Below are 16,222 nucleotides of genomic sequence, written 5' to 3'. Positions count from 1 at the left end.
ACCTGGGTCCAGGCCACAGTCTCCCCCTGGGCCAAACCGGTGGCCTCCTCCAAAGAGCCAGGCCACACTGTTTCTCCACTTAGAGCAGGGCAGCACCCCCACTCTAAGACTGAGCCACAAGACCCACCTCCATCTACCACTCAGGCCTTTCCTGCTCCCCCCCCCCCCCCCCCCGAACAGGCCACGCCCACTCCCCTCAGGACACTCAGCCCTGTTGCCTCCACCCTATTCTTCCCCAGTGAACTGTAACCCACACTTCCAGATGTGGCTCCAACCCCCAGTTGCCGTGGTCAGTTCACAGCAATTCCCAACATTTCTAACTGTGCAGGCCTTTGGGGACTGACCAGGTCACCACAGGTTGTAGGAGGGCAGAGGCAGGGGTTGGGAGAGAGCTAGGTTTGTCTGGCTCCCAGCATCATCCAGCCCGGCCCAGTGCCGGGCCCTGTGTGGGCCATCTGTAGAGATCTGGTGAATGACTTGAATGAATAAGTGAAGGAGGGATATGGTTCCCACAGGGCACTTGATGTACAAGGACAATGGCACAGGGATGGCAGCCAGAGCTTGCTGAGAGCAGCGAGGCCTGGGGCCACTGCTGCCCCCCAGCGAGTCTCCCCAGGACAGCAGGAAAGGCCCATCCCAGGTGGCCCTCAGCCCCAGCAACGTTCCAGTTCCACCAGCACAACACCAAGAACCCACCGCCAGGAGTGTAAGTTCCGTGGCAAGCCGTCAGACACCAAGTAGGCGCAACTGCTTCCCCAGGAATGAGGACTGTGCAGCCAGGCTTCCAAGACCGTATTCCTTCCTTCTTTTCATGGACATGGAAGCACTGAGCGTGAGCCAGGCACTCCTTCTGATGATGGGAATTCCGCAGCAAGCCAAATATTCTCTCTACAGCTAGTGTGCATAGTGACCCGAGATACTGCTGCATGCCCTCACTGGGGCCTCCGTTGTTGCATATGCGTCCCCAGAAGGGCCAGCCTGCAGGTGGGAAGCTCTGGGGGGTGCAGAGGAGATGCTGTTCGGGGAGCCAGGCAGCCCTGGTGACCAGCCTGCTCCTCCAGCCACACACGGGGCTCTGCAATTTACCAGCGTGGCCGCCACTGCCTCAGTTCCTCAACTCAAATAGGTACAGCGGGGTCATTACGTGGATCCCTGAGATGCTGTGCCTGCAGTGCTCTGGGGAACGCCTGCATGGGTGAGCCCATCCTCCCGGAGGCCCTCGAGAAATGTGTGTCCCTGAGCCACAGCACAGCTCCAGGGGCAGGAGAAGAATCACTCCCAGACTTGGGCTCTGGGACGGCTGGCCTTTGTGCAACGGACATCCATAACACTGAATAGAAAGTGGGAACTGGAGCCTGGGAAAAAGCCTTGTATCAAACAATGACAGAAAGTCGATAAGGAGATAAAGGGCTTATCTCAGTATGTAAGACCCCAGGAGGTGAACGGGCCAAGGACTTAAACAGGAAGAGGAGACATACCAAGTAATCAAACGTAGGGCGATCACTCATCCTCGCTTTGTGCTTCCTCTTCAGAGAAGTACAAAGTAAGGCCCAAAGTAAGGCTTCCCTGCTGGATCAGTGAAACATCAGTGGGCAAAGACCCCTGTACTGGTGAGGAACTGGAGACACTGGGGGGCTGCCGTGGGAAACCAGCCTAGCTCTGCCCCGACAGCCGTGAGACTGTCGTGTGCTTGGATTCTATGATTATTTCAGCCACTTGGCAAGTTCTCAGAGCCAGGTCTCTGGGCATCTGGGATGGCTCAAGCTGTGGCCTGCAGGGTCAGTGACAGGAGAGGACACTGAGGCCCCCTGCCAGGAGGTTCCTAAACCCAAATAACAAGAGAGGTTGCACTAAGGGCATGCACATATGTTACGGCCACCTTAAAGCACTGCTGGGTGCACAGCCTGCCCCACACACCCTCACAAGCTCCCACCCACCCCAGCAGGTCCACGACCCCTCCCCACAGTGGCAGAGTGGGAAAGACAAGCCTGGCCTGTCAGAGGGGCAAGGACACATGAACATCCACAGGGATCCTGGGCCGCACGCCATGTCCTGCAATCCTGTCCCACAGAGCAGGGCCTCTGCATCTGGGAGAGGAGCTCCCAGGGCAACCCGAAGCCTGCGTACCTGTGAGGCTGTGTCTGGGATCCGTGCCCCAACCCCTAGAGTCCGGAAGCCAAATGGGCTTGGCCTGTGGCTGGCACCATCTGTTTCGGGAAACCCCCTTGTGCTGAGGAGTCAGAAGAATGGCCCCTATTCTGGCTTCTGTACTGGCCGGGCCTCCTCAGCTGCTTCTCCTCCCCCGGGATCCACACCTCAGCTATGTCCCCACCATCCCCCACCATCCTGCTGGGAGAATATGGCCCACCTCACACCACAACTCCCCTGACCTGGACCTCCCCACCTCCCCGGGCCCAGCATCAAGCGCTTCTGTACCTGCTGCCCTACTCACTATCTGGAGCCGCATTCCCAAGGGCAGCCAGGTCAGCCTTGCTTCCCACCTGGAGTAGCTCCAAACCTCACCTGCCCTCTCTCACATCACTCTGGCCCCAGATTTTACCTTGTGCACAGATTTACTCCTCTGCTCACTGTGTGTCCTCCCCTGGCTGGCAAGCTCATTCCCTGATGTATATCCCCAGCACCCAACCCAGCCCCAGACACAAGGTGGGTGCACATAAGAATGGGAATGAATGAATGAATGAATGAATGAGAAAACAAAGGTACCCCTTCTATGCCTCAGTGTCCCATCTCAGGAGTACTGCTGTCATTCCTTTTGTTCCCCCCATGACCGGGGAGCATCACCGGGTGCCTGGTCCATCCCCAGCCCAAGCCATTGCACTACCTCCCTATGCCAGCCCCTCTCCGAGGCCATCTCCTCCACCCAGTCCTGGCCCCAGACTCCTCCAAACCCTGTGCAGCCTCTCGCCTGGGCCCTGACCTTGTAGCAAACATGCAGCTCACCCTGCCTGGATGTCCCCAGGAGGTAGTTTAGCCACACAGCTCCAGAGGAAGCCCATACCTCAGCACTGAGCCCAGACCCCAGAAGGCAGCCCACATTTCAGACACAGGTGAGGATGTGTGCATGTGCAAGGGAGAGGGGGAGCCTGAGCTTGGGAAGGAGAGAGCTAGACACCAACATTTCCCCCTAATTGGGTGACCTTTTCCCAGCTCTGAGTTCCTTCAGGGCCAAGTGCACAGCACTGCTTGGTATAATTTCAAAGAGAAATGGGTCAAGGAAAATTGGATATTTTTCTAGAAAACACTTCAGGCATGGAGCTGACCGAAGTGTCTGCTGCCCTATGGAGGTTTCTGAGAGGACACGGGGCCTGTGATCAGGGGTCTCTAGCTGGGTGCAAAGCAGCAGAGTTCAGACCCCAGGCCCAGACCCAGTTTCTGCTTCTGGGGCAGGGCCTTCTGTCCCCTTTGGACATTGCTGGAGCTATCTCTGCAGCCCCATCTCCCCTAAGGCTGGGAGCAGCACTTCTCACTGGCCATGGGGCCCCTCAGCATCCTCAAGAGGCCTGTGTCCTAGGACCCTGTCCCTCTGTCCCTCATTGCCTGGACACAGAACACAGGAATGTCTTCTTCATAATCGTCCCGGGGGGTACCTGAGGTATAGACAGAGCCCCATCAGGGTCCTCAGGGATACTCAGGCCCAGCTGCTCCCACCCCTGGCAGGCCGGCTGGTACATCAGAAGCACAAATGCCACGGACATGTTAAGTTGCCCCTGGAGACATCACGTCTCTTCCAGAAACATCCCAGTCTGCTGTGCTGAGGACCTGCAGAGAGCAGGCCACGCAGAGCCCACAGTGGAGGGGACAACCAGACACACTGCTCTCACTAATTAAACTCCAGACGCAGCCAGAGCAGACACGGCTTCACTCCCCAGCCGCATGTTATCTGGAAAGCAGGCATGGTTACCACATCCCAAGGAAAAGCTCTTTGGGAGACATTGGCAACACAAACATAAGGGAAGGAAAGGAACATCAGTTGATTGTGTCTGTGGAAGAGAGAGCCACAGAGCAGGGGCAATGAGGGCAGAGGACCTCAGAGTCCGAATCACACAGATGGCTAAATGGGTGACAGCAAGCATGGACCAGGCACCACGCAGGGAACGAGATGAGGATGGGTTTGTCCAACTCCCACCGCCCCTTCTCCCTGTGCCATTACACCTGTTTAACAGATGAATAAACTGAGGCACCACAGGGTTGAGCACAATGCCCGGGGAGGTACACTTGACCTCTACACTAAGCCACCTGGCTCTTCTGAGAACCATCCCTTGCATCTGAGTGAGGGTCACACCCAGGCCAGAGTCAAGCCGGTGACCCCACGTAGCACTCATCATCTGTTCAGGATGCCCCAGCGAAGATCAGGTCTCTCCTGGGCCAAATTCGCTTTGCCAGCTCCACCCCTGAACAAGATCCCACAGCAATTCAGGAGGAGACAGCGAGGGAGGAGGGCAGGCCAGAGACACAGAGACAGCTAAATTTATGTCTGAGGAGAGCAGCTGAGCACGTGGGCTTTCCTTGGCGGCAGGGGTGGGAGGGGTAGGGGGGTGGGGAGCACATCTGGCAAGTCTTCACCACAGTCGTGCCTCCCCTCATAACCCACTGGACAGGGCCCCCATCTGCAGACCCCAGGCAGAAAGTGCCCCTGCTCGCTGACAGCTCCGGGCACCCTCCCAAGTCTGACCCCAGACAACTCCAGGCCTCAGAGAATGTGCAGCCTTGGCTGTCCCCAGTGCCAGCCCCCGCCCACCTCTCCGGCATGAGGCCACGTCACCATGCTGGCATCTCCTCCAGCCGTCCAGGGGGCCGGCCACGGAGCGGCGGGAGTGCTGAGGCCTCTGCCAAGGGTGCTCTCAGCTCTGAAACACGCCTCCCAGAGCACAGAGACAGGCCAGCTGCCTTGGGTTTCACAAACAAGCGCTTGTCCTTGGGTTTCCTATGGTCCCTGAACTGTAGGCACAGCCCAGGGGTGGAATGAGGAGGAACTGACAGGGCCCCAGGAATGGAGCACCAAGGCACCCATACTTTTGTTGCACCTCTGAGCTGGCTGGGTGGGGCATGGAGCCAAATCCGGTGTGAGAGCCCCCAGGTCACCACCTGAGAGGGCCAGGTCCAGCTACAGGGCTCCAGCAGGCAGTTCAGGGACACAGAGAGAAGCTCCCAGACACAAGCCAGGCCGGGGCTCAGCGTGCAAAGCCAACTGAGGGCCTCTCTCCCCACTCAGACAGAACCTCGGCTGCAACACTGAGATACCGTGAAGACTGAATCATGGCCCCCAGATGTCCACAGCCTTAACCCCAGACCCTGTGAGTGTTGCCTTTATGGTTCAAGGGACTCAACCTGTCCTTAACTTAATCACATTAAAGATCCTGAAATGGGTAGATTCTCCCGAATTACCCGTGGGCCAAGAGTAATCACAAGTGTCCTCGTAAGAGGGACACAGAGAGAAACTGGACTACAGAAGAGGAAACTGTTACCGCGGGAACAGAGACCAGAGTGATACGGTCACCAGCCAAGGGATGTCAGTGACCACCAGAAGCTGGGAGAGGCCAGAAAGAGATCTTCCCTCCCACTGAGCCTCCAGAGGGAACCAGCCTTGCTGACACCTTGATTTTAGCGCCTTTAGGTCTGTTTCAGATTTCTGGCCTCCAGAACTGTAAGAGAATAAACCTGTGTTGTTTTAAGCCCTATGTCTGTGGTAATGTGTCTTGGCTGTCACAGGAAACTGAGGTGGACATCAACAGCTATGGAGAGGAAAGCCTCCCCAAGCTGGCCTCCAGCCAGTTAGCACCCCCTCCACACCCTCTGCAGGCCTCAGCCTCTCCCCTATACCTCACACCTGCTGTGTCTCTGAGGTAGACCTGGTGAGGTACCTGCCTTTAAGTGGAGCCTTGCCCACCTCCAGTCCGTGGCCTGGCCTGATAGTACTCCGCTCTCTCTCCGGCCCCCCGGACCCCCTGCCTCCAGCCTGGACCACCGTGGGCTGGCTGTGACACAGAACTCCCTCTCAGGCCCCCTTCCGACCAGGGCTGCCCACTGCCTGTGGGACACCAACCACCCTCTGGAACATTCCAGGCTGCAGATCCCAGCATCAACTCTGGCACCCTGGCTCCTGGCCCTGCATGCCTACCTCCAGCGTCACTCCTGGGACAGCTCCTTCTCGACTCCTCAGAAGCCTGGAAAACTCTTACCTGGCTCAAGCCAGTGTCACGGAATGGACAGAAATGTGCAGTGGGTCAGCAGAGGAAAGACTGTGGGCCACCGGATATAGAGACTTCGGGCCGGCCACGTGGAGGAGCTACACGGAGCAGCACACAATGCCAGCACCCCATCGGCTCTCTCTCACGAGCCTCCCTTGGCAGAGGCAGGGCAGAGCACTCCCGGGGGTGGCATGCCTCCTCTGCCTGCCAGGGAGGATGCCGCAGCCTGACAGCAGCGGGCAGAGGCTTGGCACAGTCTGATTCCGAGGAGGAGGCAGCCAAGGTCATGGGTACTGAGTTGCCTGACTTCTCTTCCTTCACCCATGCCCCAGTGCAAGGCAGGGTGGGAGGGCACAGTGGCCCATAGGGCAGTTCTGTGAGACAGGGAATATCCCCCAGCAGGAGCACAGAGCCCCACCCCCCATGGCCATGCCCCGGGGCTTCAGGGGGCCTAGAAGAGCAGCCCCCACTACAGCACTTCCGCTTCTGCCTCTCACAAGCACAGGTGGCCAATGGGGCCATGTTTTATTTGGCTCATATGGTGCTTTTTAGAGTTGTAAAGCAACATTTCACAATCATGAGTGTTCCCATAAAAGTTCTAATGTCTTAGATGCTCTTGACCATGAGAGGATCACTATCCCAGCCCCATACTCCCACCAAGTCATGGTCAGGGGAGCCGAGGAGGGGCTGCCCCCTGGACAAGGCTTCTGGCCGGCCATGTGCCCATCACGCTCCCGCTGTGTTCCTTTCAGTAGAGGCACACTCTCTACTCCCATTGTTTATGTCAAAAGGAGGGAAGTAAAAGTCAGGCCAAGCACTTAGCCCTGCCACCGTCCTTGCTAGAATGGCCAGCTGCATCCTGCCAGGCTTGGAGTTTGTGGCTCTTGGGATGGCACAGCTGTCTGGCAGTGGCACCATGTATCTAGCAGGGAGACCACATGCCCAGCTCATGGGGACCTGTAGGCTCCTGCACACAGCCAGGCCCTTTGTGTCTGCAGCCAGGCCAGCTCTGTGCATGCCGTCTTGGGGCCAGCCCAACCATACCATGGCCCAGCCTCTCCAGGCCCCACAGTCTGGCTGAAACTGATGAGGGCCCAGCAGAGCAGAGGGAAGGGGCCCTGCCTGAGCTGCACCTGAGCCCTGCCCCGGGAGAAGGAGCAAGGGGCGCCCATGCTTCCACAGATGCGCATCCCGTTCACAGCACAACCAGCTGCGCGTGGGTGGGCTGGGTCACTTCCGAGTTGAGCTGATTGGTGGCCCCCAAAGGTGTCAGGTCCTTCCTGGGACCTGAGAATATTACCTTATGGGACCAGAAAAGGGCTCTTCAGATGTGATTAGATCACAGGTCTTGAGATCGGGGGAGATGGTTCTGGATTATCTGGATGGGCCCTGGATACAATCACATGCATTCTTGTGAGCAAGAGGCTGAGTGAGGGTCACACACACGGAAGATGCAGTGTGACCAAGAGGCAGAGACTGGAGTGATGTGGCCACAAGCAGCCACCAGAAGCTGGGAGAGGCCAGAACAGATTCCCCTACAGCCTCCAAAAGGAGCACGGCCCTGCCCACACTTGACCTCTGCCCAGTGATAGCATTTCAGACTTCTGCCTTCCAGAACTGTGACAGAATAATACACCGCAGCTGTCTTCAGTGAGCCAGCTGGTGGTAAGACGTCGCAATAGCCAGAGAGTAGGAGGCTGTGACGTGCCAGGGTCCCTGGTGCAAGTACGAGGCGGGGCTTCCGGCCCAGACTGGGGCTCCTCTCCCCACACCGGCCGGCCCTGGCTCTCCCTCAACCACCTCAGACAGGGTTGACAGATAGCAGCCAGGCCAGGGCTCAGGCACAGGCCCAGCACTCCAAGTGGGGCCCTGTTCATGTATGTGTGCAAGTGCAAACACACACCTGCACACACACACACACATCAGGAAGGCAGATGGTACTTGGTCCCCCGGCACCATATTGCCCTGGATATAGGGCTAACTCCGAGTGGGGACAGACAATGGGGCCCAGTGTAACCTGAGAGGCCTGGCATGGAGGAGGTCTAGAAATGCCTCAACTACCTGTCCCCAAAAGGCCACCCTGGTCCCCTCGCCTCAGCTCTGCCCTCCTGTCCTGGCTGGGCTCCTGGGTCCAGCAGAGTGGAGCAGAGACACTTCTGCCACATCTGCAGGGCCATGAGGAGAGAAAAGGTGCCCCCTCCTCTCCCTCAACCCTTTGCCCACCCTGAAACCCTAACCTGTGGCCCAAGAACAACACTGTTATACACTACACTGCTCTGTGCACACACTGGGCCCAGGCCTGAGTCTGTGAAGACATGTGAACATGTTTGTTTCCCATATACCTCCCTGGGGCAGTCTGCAACCCAGCAACTAACCTGATGATGGAGACTATGAGTGATAACAATTCTTTGAGGCTAGGTGGACCCGCAAGATCATTCCAGGAAGGCTGTTGGTTGCTCAAGGAAAATAGGACAATGTGTCTTGGACCTTGGAGGAGCCATGTGGGACACACCCACCAACCCCCATCAGGCACCCCTACCCGCAACCCCACACCCAGCCAGAAGCCCACCTCCCAGCCCGGAAGGTCCAGAACAGATGTTTCCCCTTCCCCAGAGGACCCATCCTACACACTGCCCATCACAGGGGTTTCAAACCTGCTTCCAGGAGTTGCCTTTGGGGAGGGAGGAAAAAGCCTCAAGTCCATGCCTCCTGCTCATTTCAGCCACAGCCACAGTGATCTATAAGGGTCCGCATCAGAATTCACTAAAGAAAAGGACTTTCTGGCACACACGCACACACACACATCCTAGGGTTCTGTGCCCAGCACAGAGCAAACAGGCCCAGCCTAGGACACTGCTTCTACATATCTCCTGGCTTCACTCTGGGCCATGACAAGGCCCAGGCTAACAAAGTTAGACCCATCTGAGGTCACCATGGGCCCTCAGCCCAGCCCCAGCATAACATGTTTGGAACCCCTCCAACCAGTGAGTAGGCCTCAGCCCAAAGCTGGATGGGAAGGGACATCAAGGGAGAAATGTACTCTTGGGTGACCAAGTCACCTACACAGGGTCATGCTGACACTGGGCACAGACATCACAGAAAGGGGCCTTGGCCCCAGACCCTGGGCCTGTGGCCTGGCCCTACCACTCACAGCCCACAGCCTGGAGCCTACACACCCACGGCCAAGAGCCCAACCCCAAATACTTTCACTGCACCCCACCACCTTCCAGCACCTCAGTCTCCAACCTGTGCACCATCTACTTTTTTTTTTTATTCAAAGTAGGCTCCACACTCAGCATGGAGCACAACATGGGGCTTAAACCCACGACCCTGAGATCAAGACCTGAGCAGAGATCAAGAGTCAGACACTTAACTGACTGAGCCACCCAGGCACCTCTCCCCAACATCCTTTAAGGACACTGGTTTCTGAGGTTATTCTGAGTCTGAAACTCCTTTCCTGCATTCTGAGTTCCAAACTCTCACCAGCAATAGGTGGATGGCAGGGGGAAGGGAGGATGGATTTAACAGAAGGTCCCAAAAGACCAACAAAATCCCAGGTAATAAAGCAAGGCCAGCACAGCCACGGGGGAGGGCTGCCATGTTTAGGAGACGGCACCACATGGAATTTGGGATCAGAGACAGCTGCGGGCACCTGGCAGCCCCTGGTGGCAGATGCCACCTCACCTAGCCTAAGTGGGACCCAGAAGCACCAAGCCCAAGGCCCAAGGTGGCAAGCCTTCAGCTCTCTGAGACACAGGCCTTTCTAATCCCACGGGACAGAGAAGGCAGAAGCCAGAGGCCCAAATGTGCCCGAGGGCAGCCAGCCAGTGTCAGCCTCACCCCTGGTCTGGAGCACCTCCACTGCCCCACTTTACCCCTACCCTCACCCTACTTGGTGACTCTCCATTCCTCCCCCTGCGGAGAAGCCCCAAGGGTAGGAAAGAGGCAGGAAGGCTGAGGCTGAGGAAGGCCTGGCAGATGGGCAATTCATCACCTGGAAAAAAGGGTCTGCCCAAAGTATTGATTGGCTCTAGACAGCGCTGGGCTTCCTGATGGAACAATTTCTGTGCAAAAGTATCTGACACCATTCCTTGAAATTAGAATGATGCCCTGCCGGCCTGCACCCAATTTATCTGTCAAGCTGGGAAGTCAGACTGAGAGACCTAAAATAAATGAGCCAGGGCTGTTTGGGGTGATGGGAGTGCCCCAACAAATCACAGCATGACTGGGCTGGTCTGAGGGGACCTCTGGGGTTCTCAGCCAACATGCAGGTGAGCCTGACCCAAGACCCAGGACTCCAGGACCCACTGCTATCACCTGCCCTGGCCACCTGCAGCTAGGGGGCCAGCACCAGAGGCTGAGGGCTGAGCCCAGCCCTTAATGACTGGGCATAGGCAAGGCAGCCTCATCTGGTCCCTGGGGCCCGAGGACCATGAGGCCGGCTAGGACCATGGTCTGACCCCAACCTGGCAGCCTGGAACCCAAGATCCCAAGAATGTGGGGGAGGTTTGGGCTTGAGATCTGAGAGGCTGCAGCCAGGGGCTATCACCAGGCCCACCCAGAAGCTCCTTCCATGCTCCTGGGCCCAGAGTGCACTTTGCTTCTAAGTCTCAAAAGGAAAAACAAAAACAACAACAACAACAAAAAAACATTTGAGTCTGTGCACAGGCTGCAGAGGCCATGGGGGCACCTCTGGGGTCTTTGTCATGCACTTCCTTCCCCTTCCTCCCTTTGACACATGTCTCTAAGAGGAAGCAGGGTCTGAACAGGGCCAGAGGACAGCTTGGGGCCTTTCTCTGTGAGCAGCTAGGGAGGGGTGGTCAGTTGTGATTGCAGGGAAGGTGGTCTGCACAGAGGAAGAGGGAGGCCATGTGAGACCAACAGACATCTTCTTTACAGGCACAGGATCAGAGACATGGGCACGGGACACGGGCCCAGGTGCAGGCCTGCTCTGTGCTTCCCCTGCTCCCCAACACTGGCTGGACCTCAAGCAGCAGAATGGGGCCCCTGGTCAGCCTCCACTGCCAGCTATGGAGGTCCCAGACCTGCCAGCTTGCGGTCCATGTGCAGTGACAGCAGAGCCCCCCCCCCCCCCCCAGCTCTGCAGCACCCCCACCATTCCATGTGGTCAATGAGAGCAGGGCTCAAGCTCGGCCTAAGACCAGGCCTCCAAGAGGGGCCTGGGGTCCCCAGGGGGACAACTGGGGCTGGGCTCACCAAGCAGCCTTACCTGTGTCCAGGGCCTGTGGTCCCCCCAGAGGAGGGGGCCTCGGGGTGGGTGGCCGGCGATACACCACATGCACACGGCCCTGCTCAGCTTCCTTGGCTGCCAGCCCCTTCTCCAGGGGCTCGATGAAGAACTCCTCCTCCTCCATACGGATCAGGCCAGCCTGCAGGGCAAAAACGATATGGTTCAAATTCCCAGAGCACAGCAGACCAAGGATGGGCAGCAGCAAGGAGGGTCCTGGGGGACCTCCCACCAGACGGACAAGGATCTTTCCCAGCACCCCTGTTAGGCAGGCTTGAACTGGGCCAGCGAGGGCACAGACAGGTGATCCCAGAGGTCCCTTCTGCAGAGCTCTTCTAGTCTCTGAGCCCTGGATGGTGGTGAGCCCCATCGAGGAAGAAGCTCTATCTGAGCCATCCCCAACCCCACCCCCCAGAAGCCCAAAATCCAAGACAAAGGCCCAAACTGCCAACTGGGGACTGAATCTGCCACAGACATGTTCAGGTTGACCCATACAGTATTTTCAAAGTTCTAAACCCAACACTCAAAATGATGACATTTCATGTTTCAAAACTGGAATTCCAATTTCCCTTGCAAAATACAGGCTGACTGGGATGCCTGGGTGGCTCAGATGGTTAAGCATCTGCCTTTGGCCCAGGTCATGATCCCAAAGTCCTGGGATCAAGCCCTGCGTCGGGCTCCTTGCTCAGCCAGGAGCCTGTTTCTTCCTCTGCCTGTTGCTCCCGCTGCTTGTACTCTCTCTCTGACAAATAAATAAAATCTTAAAAAAGAAAAAAAAAACATTTAAACAGCAATAAAAATAACTACATAGAGGTCACAAAACATTAAAAAACAAAAAACAAAACACAGGCTAACCATAGTGCGTGCTGCTAAGCAGTGGACGCCCCGGATGGAGCATGCACCCCTGCAGCTGACAAGAGTCCCTGTGCCCCCAGCATCTATCCCTTCCTCCACACTGGGCACCAGCCCAAACTCTACAGCAACTGACCTGCTGCCTCCCCAAGACAGGCTGTAGCCTTTCCCTGCTGGACAGCCCTCACTGGACCCCTGTCCCCGCTGGCTGCTCTGTATGTACTCTGGCTGCCAAGGCCCTCAGTCTGCCATTCCCCTCCCAGCCTCTCACACAACTTACGCCCGTGGTTGGGACAGTCCCATCCTGCCAATACAGCCCTCACAGCTGGCCCTCCTCACCTTGGCCATCTGGTAAATTCCCATTATCTCTTCAACACCTGGCTCAGATCCCCCCAACTGCCACTGCCCCCAATCATAGGCGCACAGCCCTACCCTCCCTTGGGCCCGCCAGCCATCACTGCCCTGTCTAGCTCCCATGCTTTTGATTTTCCATCTATTATCCATAAACTGATGGTCTCACATTGGGGGCCACCACTATGTCGACCTACAGGTGTATTTCCTTGAGATCACACATTTATGACCCACTCGGGTTTTGAGTTTTTTTTTTTTTTTACCCATTTTATTGGGATATAATTGACATGTAACGAGATGTGTATAGTTAATGTATACAACTTGATGAGTCTGGGAATGAGCACACACTCATGAAACCACCACCACTGTCAAGGGCATAAACATATCCACCTCTCAAAATATCCTCTTACCCGCTTTACCACCATATTTTTCCTGGTCAGGACACTTCATATAGTATTGACCTCTGAGAAAAATTTAAGTATGTGATAGAACATTGTTAGCTATAGGCACTGTGCTATATAACAGATTTCCAAAACTTACCTGGTGTAACTGAAATTCTGTACCCTTTGACCATTACTTCCCATTCTTCCCTTCCCCCAGCCCCCGGCAACCACTATTCTATTCTCCACCTGCTAGGAGTTTGAGTGCTTATTTAAAGATTCATTTAGGGGCGCCTAGGTGGCTCAGTGGGTTGAACCCTCTGCCTTTGGCATGGGTCATGATCCCAGGGTCCTGGGATCGGGCCCCGAGTCAGGCTTTCTGCTAGGCAGGGAGCCTACTCCGCAACCCCCCCACCCGCCTGCCTCTTTGCCTACTTGTGATCTGTCAAATAAATAAATAAAATCTTTTTTAAAAAAATAAAGATTTTATTTATTTATTTGAGAAAGAGACAGAGAGAACATGGTGGGGGGAGGGGCAGAAGGAGAGGGAGAGAGAGAATCCCAAGCAGACTCCTCACTGAGTGGGGAGCCCTACAAGGGGCACGATCCTACAACAAGGAGATCATAACCTGAGCTGAAATCAAGAGTCAAAGGCTTAACCAACTGAGCCACCCAGGTGCCCTGAGTTTGAGTATTTTTGATTCCATGTTTGTCTTTCTGTGGCTAGCTTCTCTCACTTCGTATTACATCCTCCAGTTTCATCCATGTTGTCCCAAATGGCGGGATCTCCTTCTTTATGAAGGTATATACAGACCACATTTATCAACTTGTCATCTACAGATGGGACATTTAGGTTGCTCTCATGCCTACCGTGAATAATGCTGTAATGAGTACAGGAGTGCAGATAGCTTCTCAATATTCTGTTTGCATTTGTTGCAAACAGTTGTTTATTTGAGATCTTTCTTTCTTATCATAGGTATTTATCACTATACACTTTCTTCTTAGAACTGCTTCTGCAGTATTATAGAAGTTCCGGTATGCTGTTTCCATTTTTGTTTGTTTCAAGATATTTTCTCAATTTCCCTTTTGATTTCTTCTTTGACCCACTGGTTGTTCAAGAATGTGTTGTTTAATTTCCACTATTTGTGAATTTTCCAGTTTTCCTCCTGTTGTTGATTTCTAGTTTCATACCACTGTAAACAGAAAAGTTACTCGGTATGATTTCAGTCTTTGGAGAGAGAGCAAAAGAATGAGAGAGTGAAAGCACACACACAGAGGGAGGTAGAAGCAGACCCCTTGCTGAAGAGAGAGTCTAATGTGGGACTTGATCCCAGGACTCAGATCATGACCTGAGCCAAAGGCAAATGCTTAACTGACTAAGCCATCCAGGTGCCCCTTCACATGTTCTTATGCTACTAATTAGCACACTCTTGTTTCAGCTTGAAGAACTCTCAGCATTTCTTATAAGGTGGGTCTAGTGGGATGAGCTCTCCTCAGCTCTTGCTTGGCTGGCAAAGTATCGTGCCTTCATTTCTGAAGGACAACTTTGCAAGATAAAGTATTCTTTGTTGGTAGTCTGTGTTTTGTTTGTTTTTCCTTTCAGCACTCTGAATATATCCTCCCAGTTTCTTTTGGCCAGCAAAATGTTTGCTGAGAAATCCACTGAGAGCTTTATGGGGGCTATCTTGTAGGAGAGAAATTTTTTCTCTTGCTGCTTTTGAAAATATCTCTTTGTCTTTGATTTTAAACAGTTTTATTATAATGTGTCTCGAAGAAGATCTTTTTAGATTGAAATTTCAGGGTGATCTTCATGAACTTGGATGTCCAAATCTCTCCCCAGGTTTAGGAACTTCTCAGCCATTATTTCTTTAAATAAACTCTCTGCCCCTTTCTCCTCTCTTCTCTTTCTGGGACTCCAATAATATGTAGACTGTTTCTCTTAATGGTGTCTCCTAAGCCCCACAGGTTTTCCTCGTTCCTTTTCACTCTCTGGCTCCTCTGACGGGATAATTTAAAATTATCTGCCTTCTAGTTCACTGACTGTTTCTTCTACATGGTCCAGTCTTCTATTGACACTCTCTACTGAATTCTTCACTTCCATCATTGTATTTTTAAGCTCCGAGTTTCTGTTTGGTTCTTTTTCATGTTTTCTATCTCTTTGTCCAACTTTTCATTTTGTTATTATATTGTTTTCTTGGTTTTTGTTAAACTGTGCTCTCTTTAAAGCTCTCCGAGCAACTTTGGAACAATTATTTTGAATTATTAGGTAATTCATGCATCCCCATCCCTTTTCCATCAGTTACTGGGAGTCACTGTGTTCCTTTGACGGTGTCACATTTTTCTGATTCTTGCAAAGGTTTCTGTGCACTTTCAGACTTTGTGAACTGACTTCAGGAAGGAAAGACCTTCCCCTGCAGGTGGGAGCATGCTGGGACCTCAGATCTAGTGGGCAAAAGCAGGGCATCAACAGCAGGAGGTGTGTGGTGGCTCTGAGTTGAGGGGAAGGCAGGGTGGGTAGGGAGGACATGATGTCCCCTTGGTTTAGGCTACTAGGATCCACGACATCGACAACCGCATAGTTTTTGGTGAGCATTGCAGGGGTCTGCAATGGCTATAGGCACTCCTGGGGTGGCACCTCCGAGGTCCAGTGGCTAGGGACTAGGGCAGGCAGTGGTGGTGGCCAGAGTTGGTAGTATGCACACATTCAGATGTGGGGACCAGCTGCAGGTGTCTTGTGTAGTGGCGAGGTCTGGTTGCAGATACACATGTGATAAGCACCAGGACTAGCAGCAAGAACCAGAGGCAACTACAGTCACACCAGCAGTTACCAACAACCTGGCTGTCCATGTGCATTCCCATGGCTGCAGGGTCTTACCACAGGTCCACACATGGCAGTGGAGGTTGACGCCAAGTGTCAGGTCAGTGGAATGCCTGTGCACAGCTGGAGGGGCTAGCCCTCTGTTTACCTAGCCGTGGGGGGTCAGCCATAGGGTCTAGGCTGGTGTTTTGCACTTATGCAACCACAGAGGCCCGGGAAGGCTGCTGATGCAGATATCATGTTCAAGGGGATGGGAGGAGGGAGCCAGAGAGATTCAAGCAGCTAATTTCTATGAACATGAAAGCCTGTGGGGTGAAAACTCAGCAGGAAAATCTGCAGGGGTCCGCAGCAGCTGCTCTGGCCA

General features: G+C 54.5%; 1 protein-coding gene across 1 annotated transcript in view; it reads right to left on the bottom strand.

Moving 5' to 3' along the window:
• Positions 1-16,222, bottom strand: part of ADAMTS2 (ADAM metallopeptidase with thrombospondin type 1 motif 2) — a 220,089-nt gene that overhangs the window by 135,396 nt on the left and 68,471 nt on the right. Inside the window, exon 3 of the mRNA XM_032846790.1 lies at positions 11,440-11,599. Coding sequence (XP_032702681.1) covers positions 11,440-11,599 — 160 coding nt within the window. The remainder of the gene's footprint in view (positions 1-11,439; positions 11,600-16,222) is intronic.

Source organism: Lontra canadensis, unplaced genomic scaffold (genome assembly GCF_010015895.1).
Source record: "Lontra canadensis isolate GAN:19392208 unplaced genomic scaffold, GSC_riverotter_1.0 scaffold181, whole genome shotgun sequence".
Classification (NCBI taxonomy): domain Eukaryota; kingdom Metazoa; phylum Chordata; class Mammalia; order Carnivora; family Mustelidae; genus Lontra; species Lontra canadensis.
This window is presented reverse-complemented; position numbering and strand designations above follow the sequence as displayed.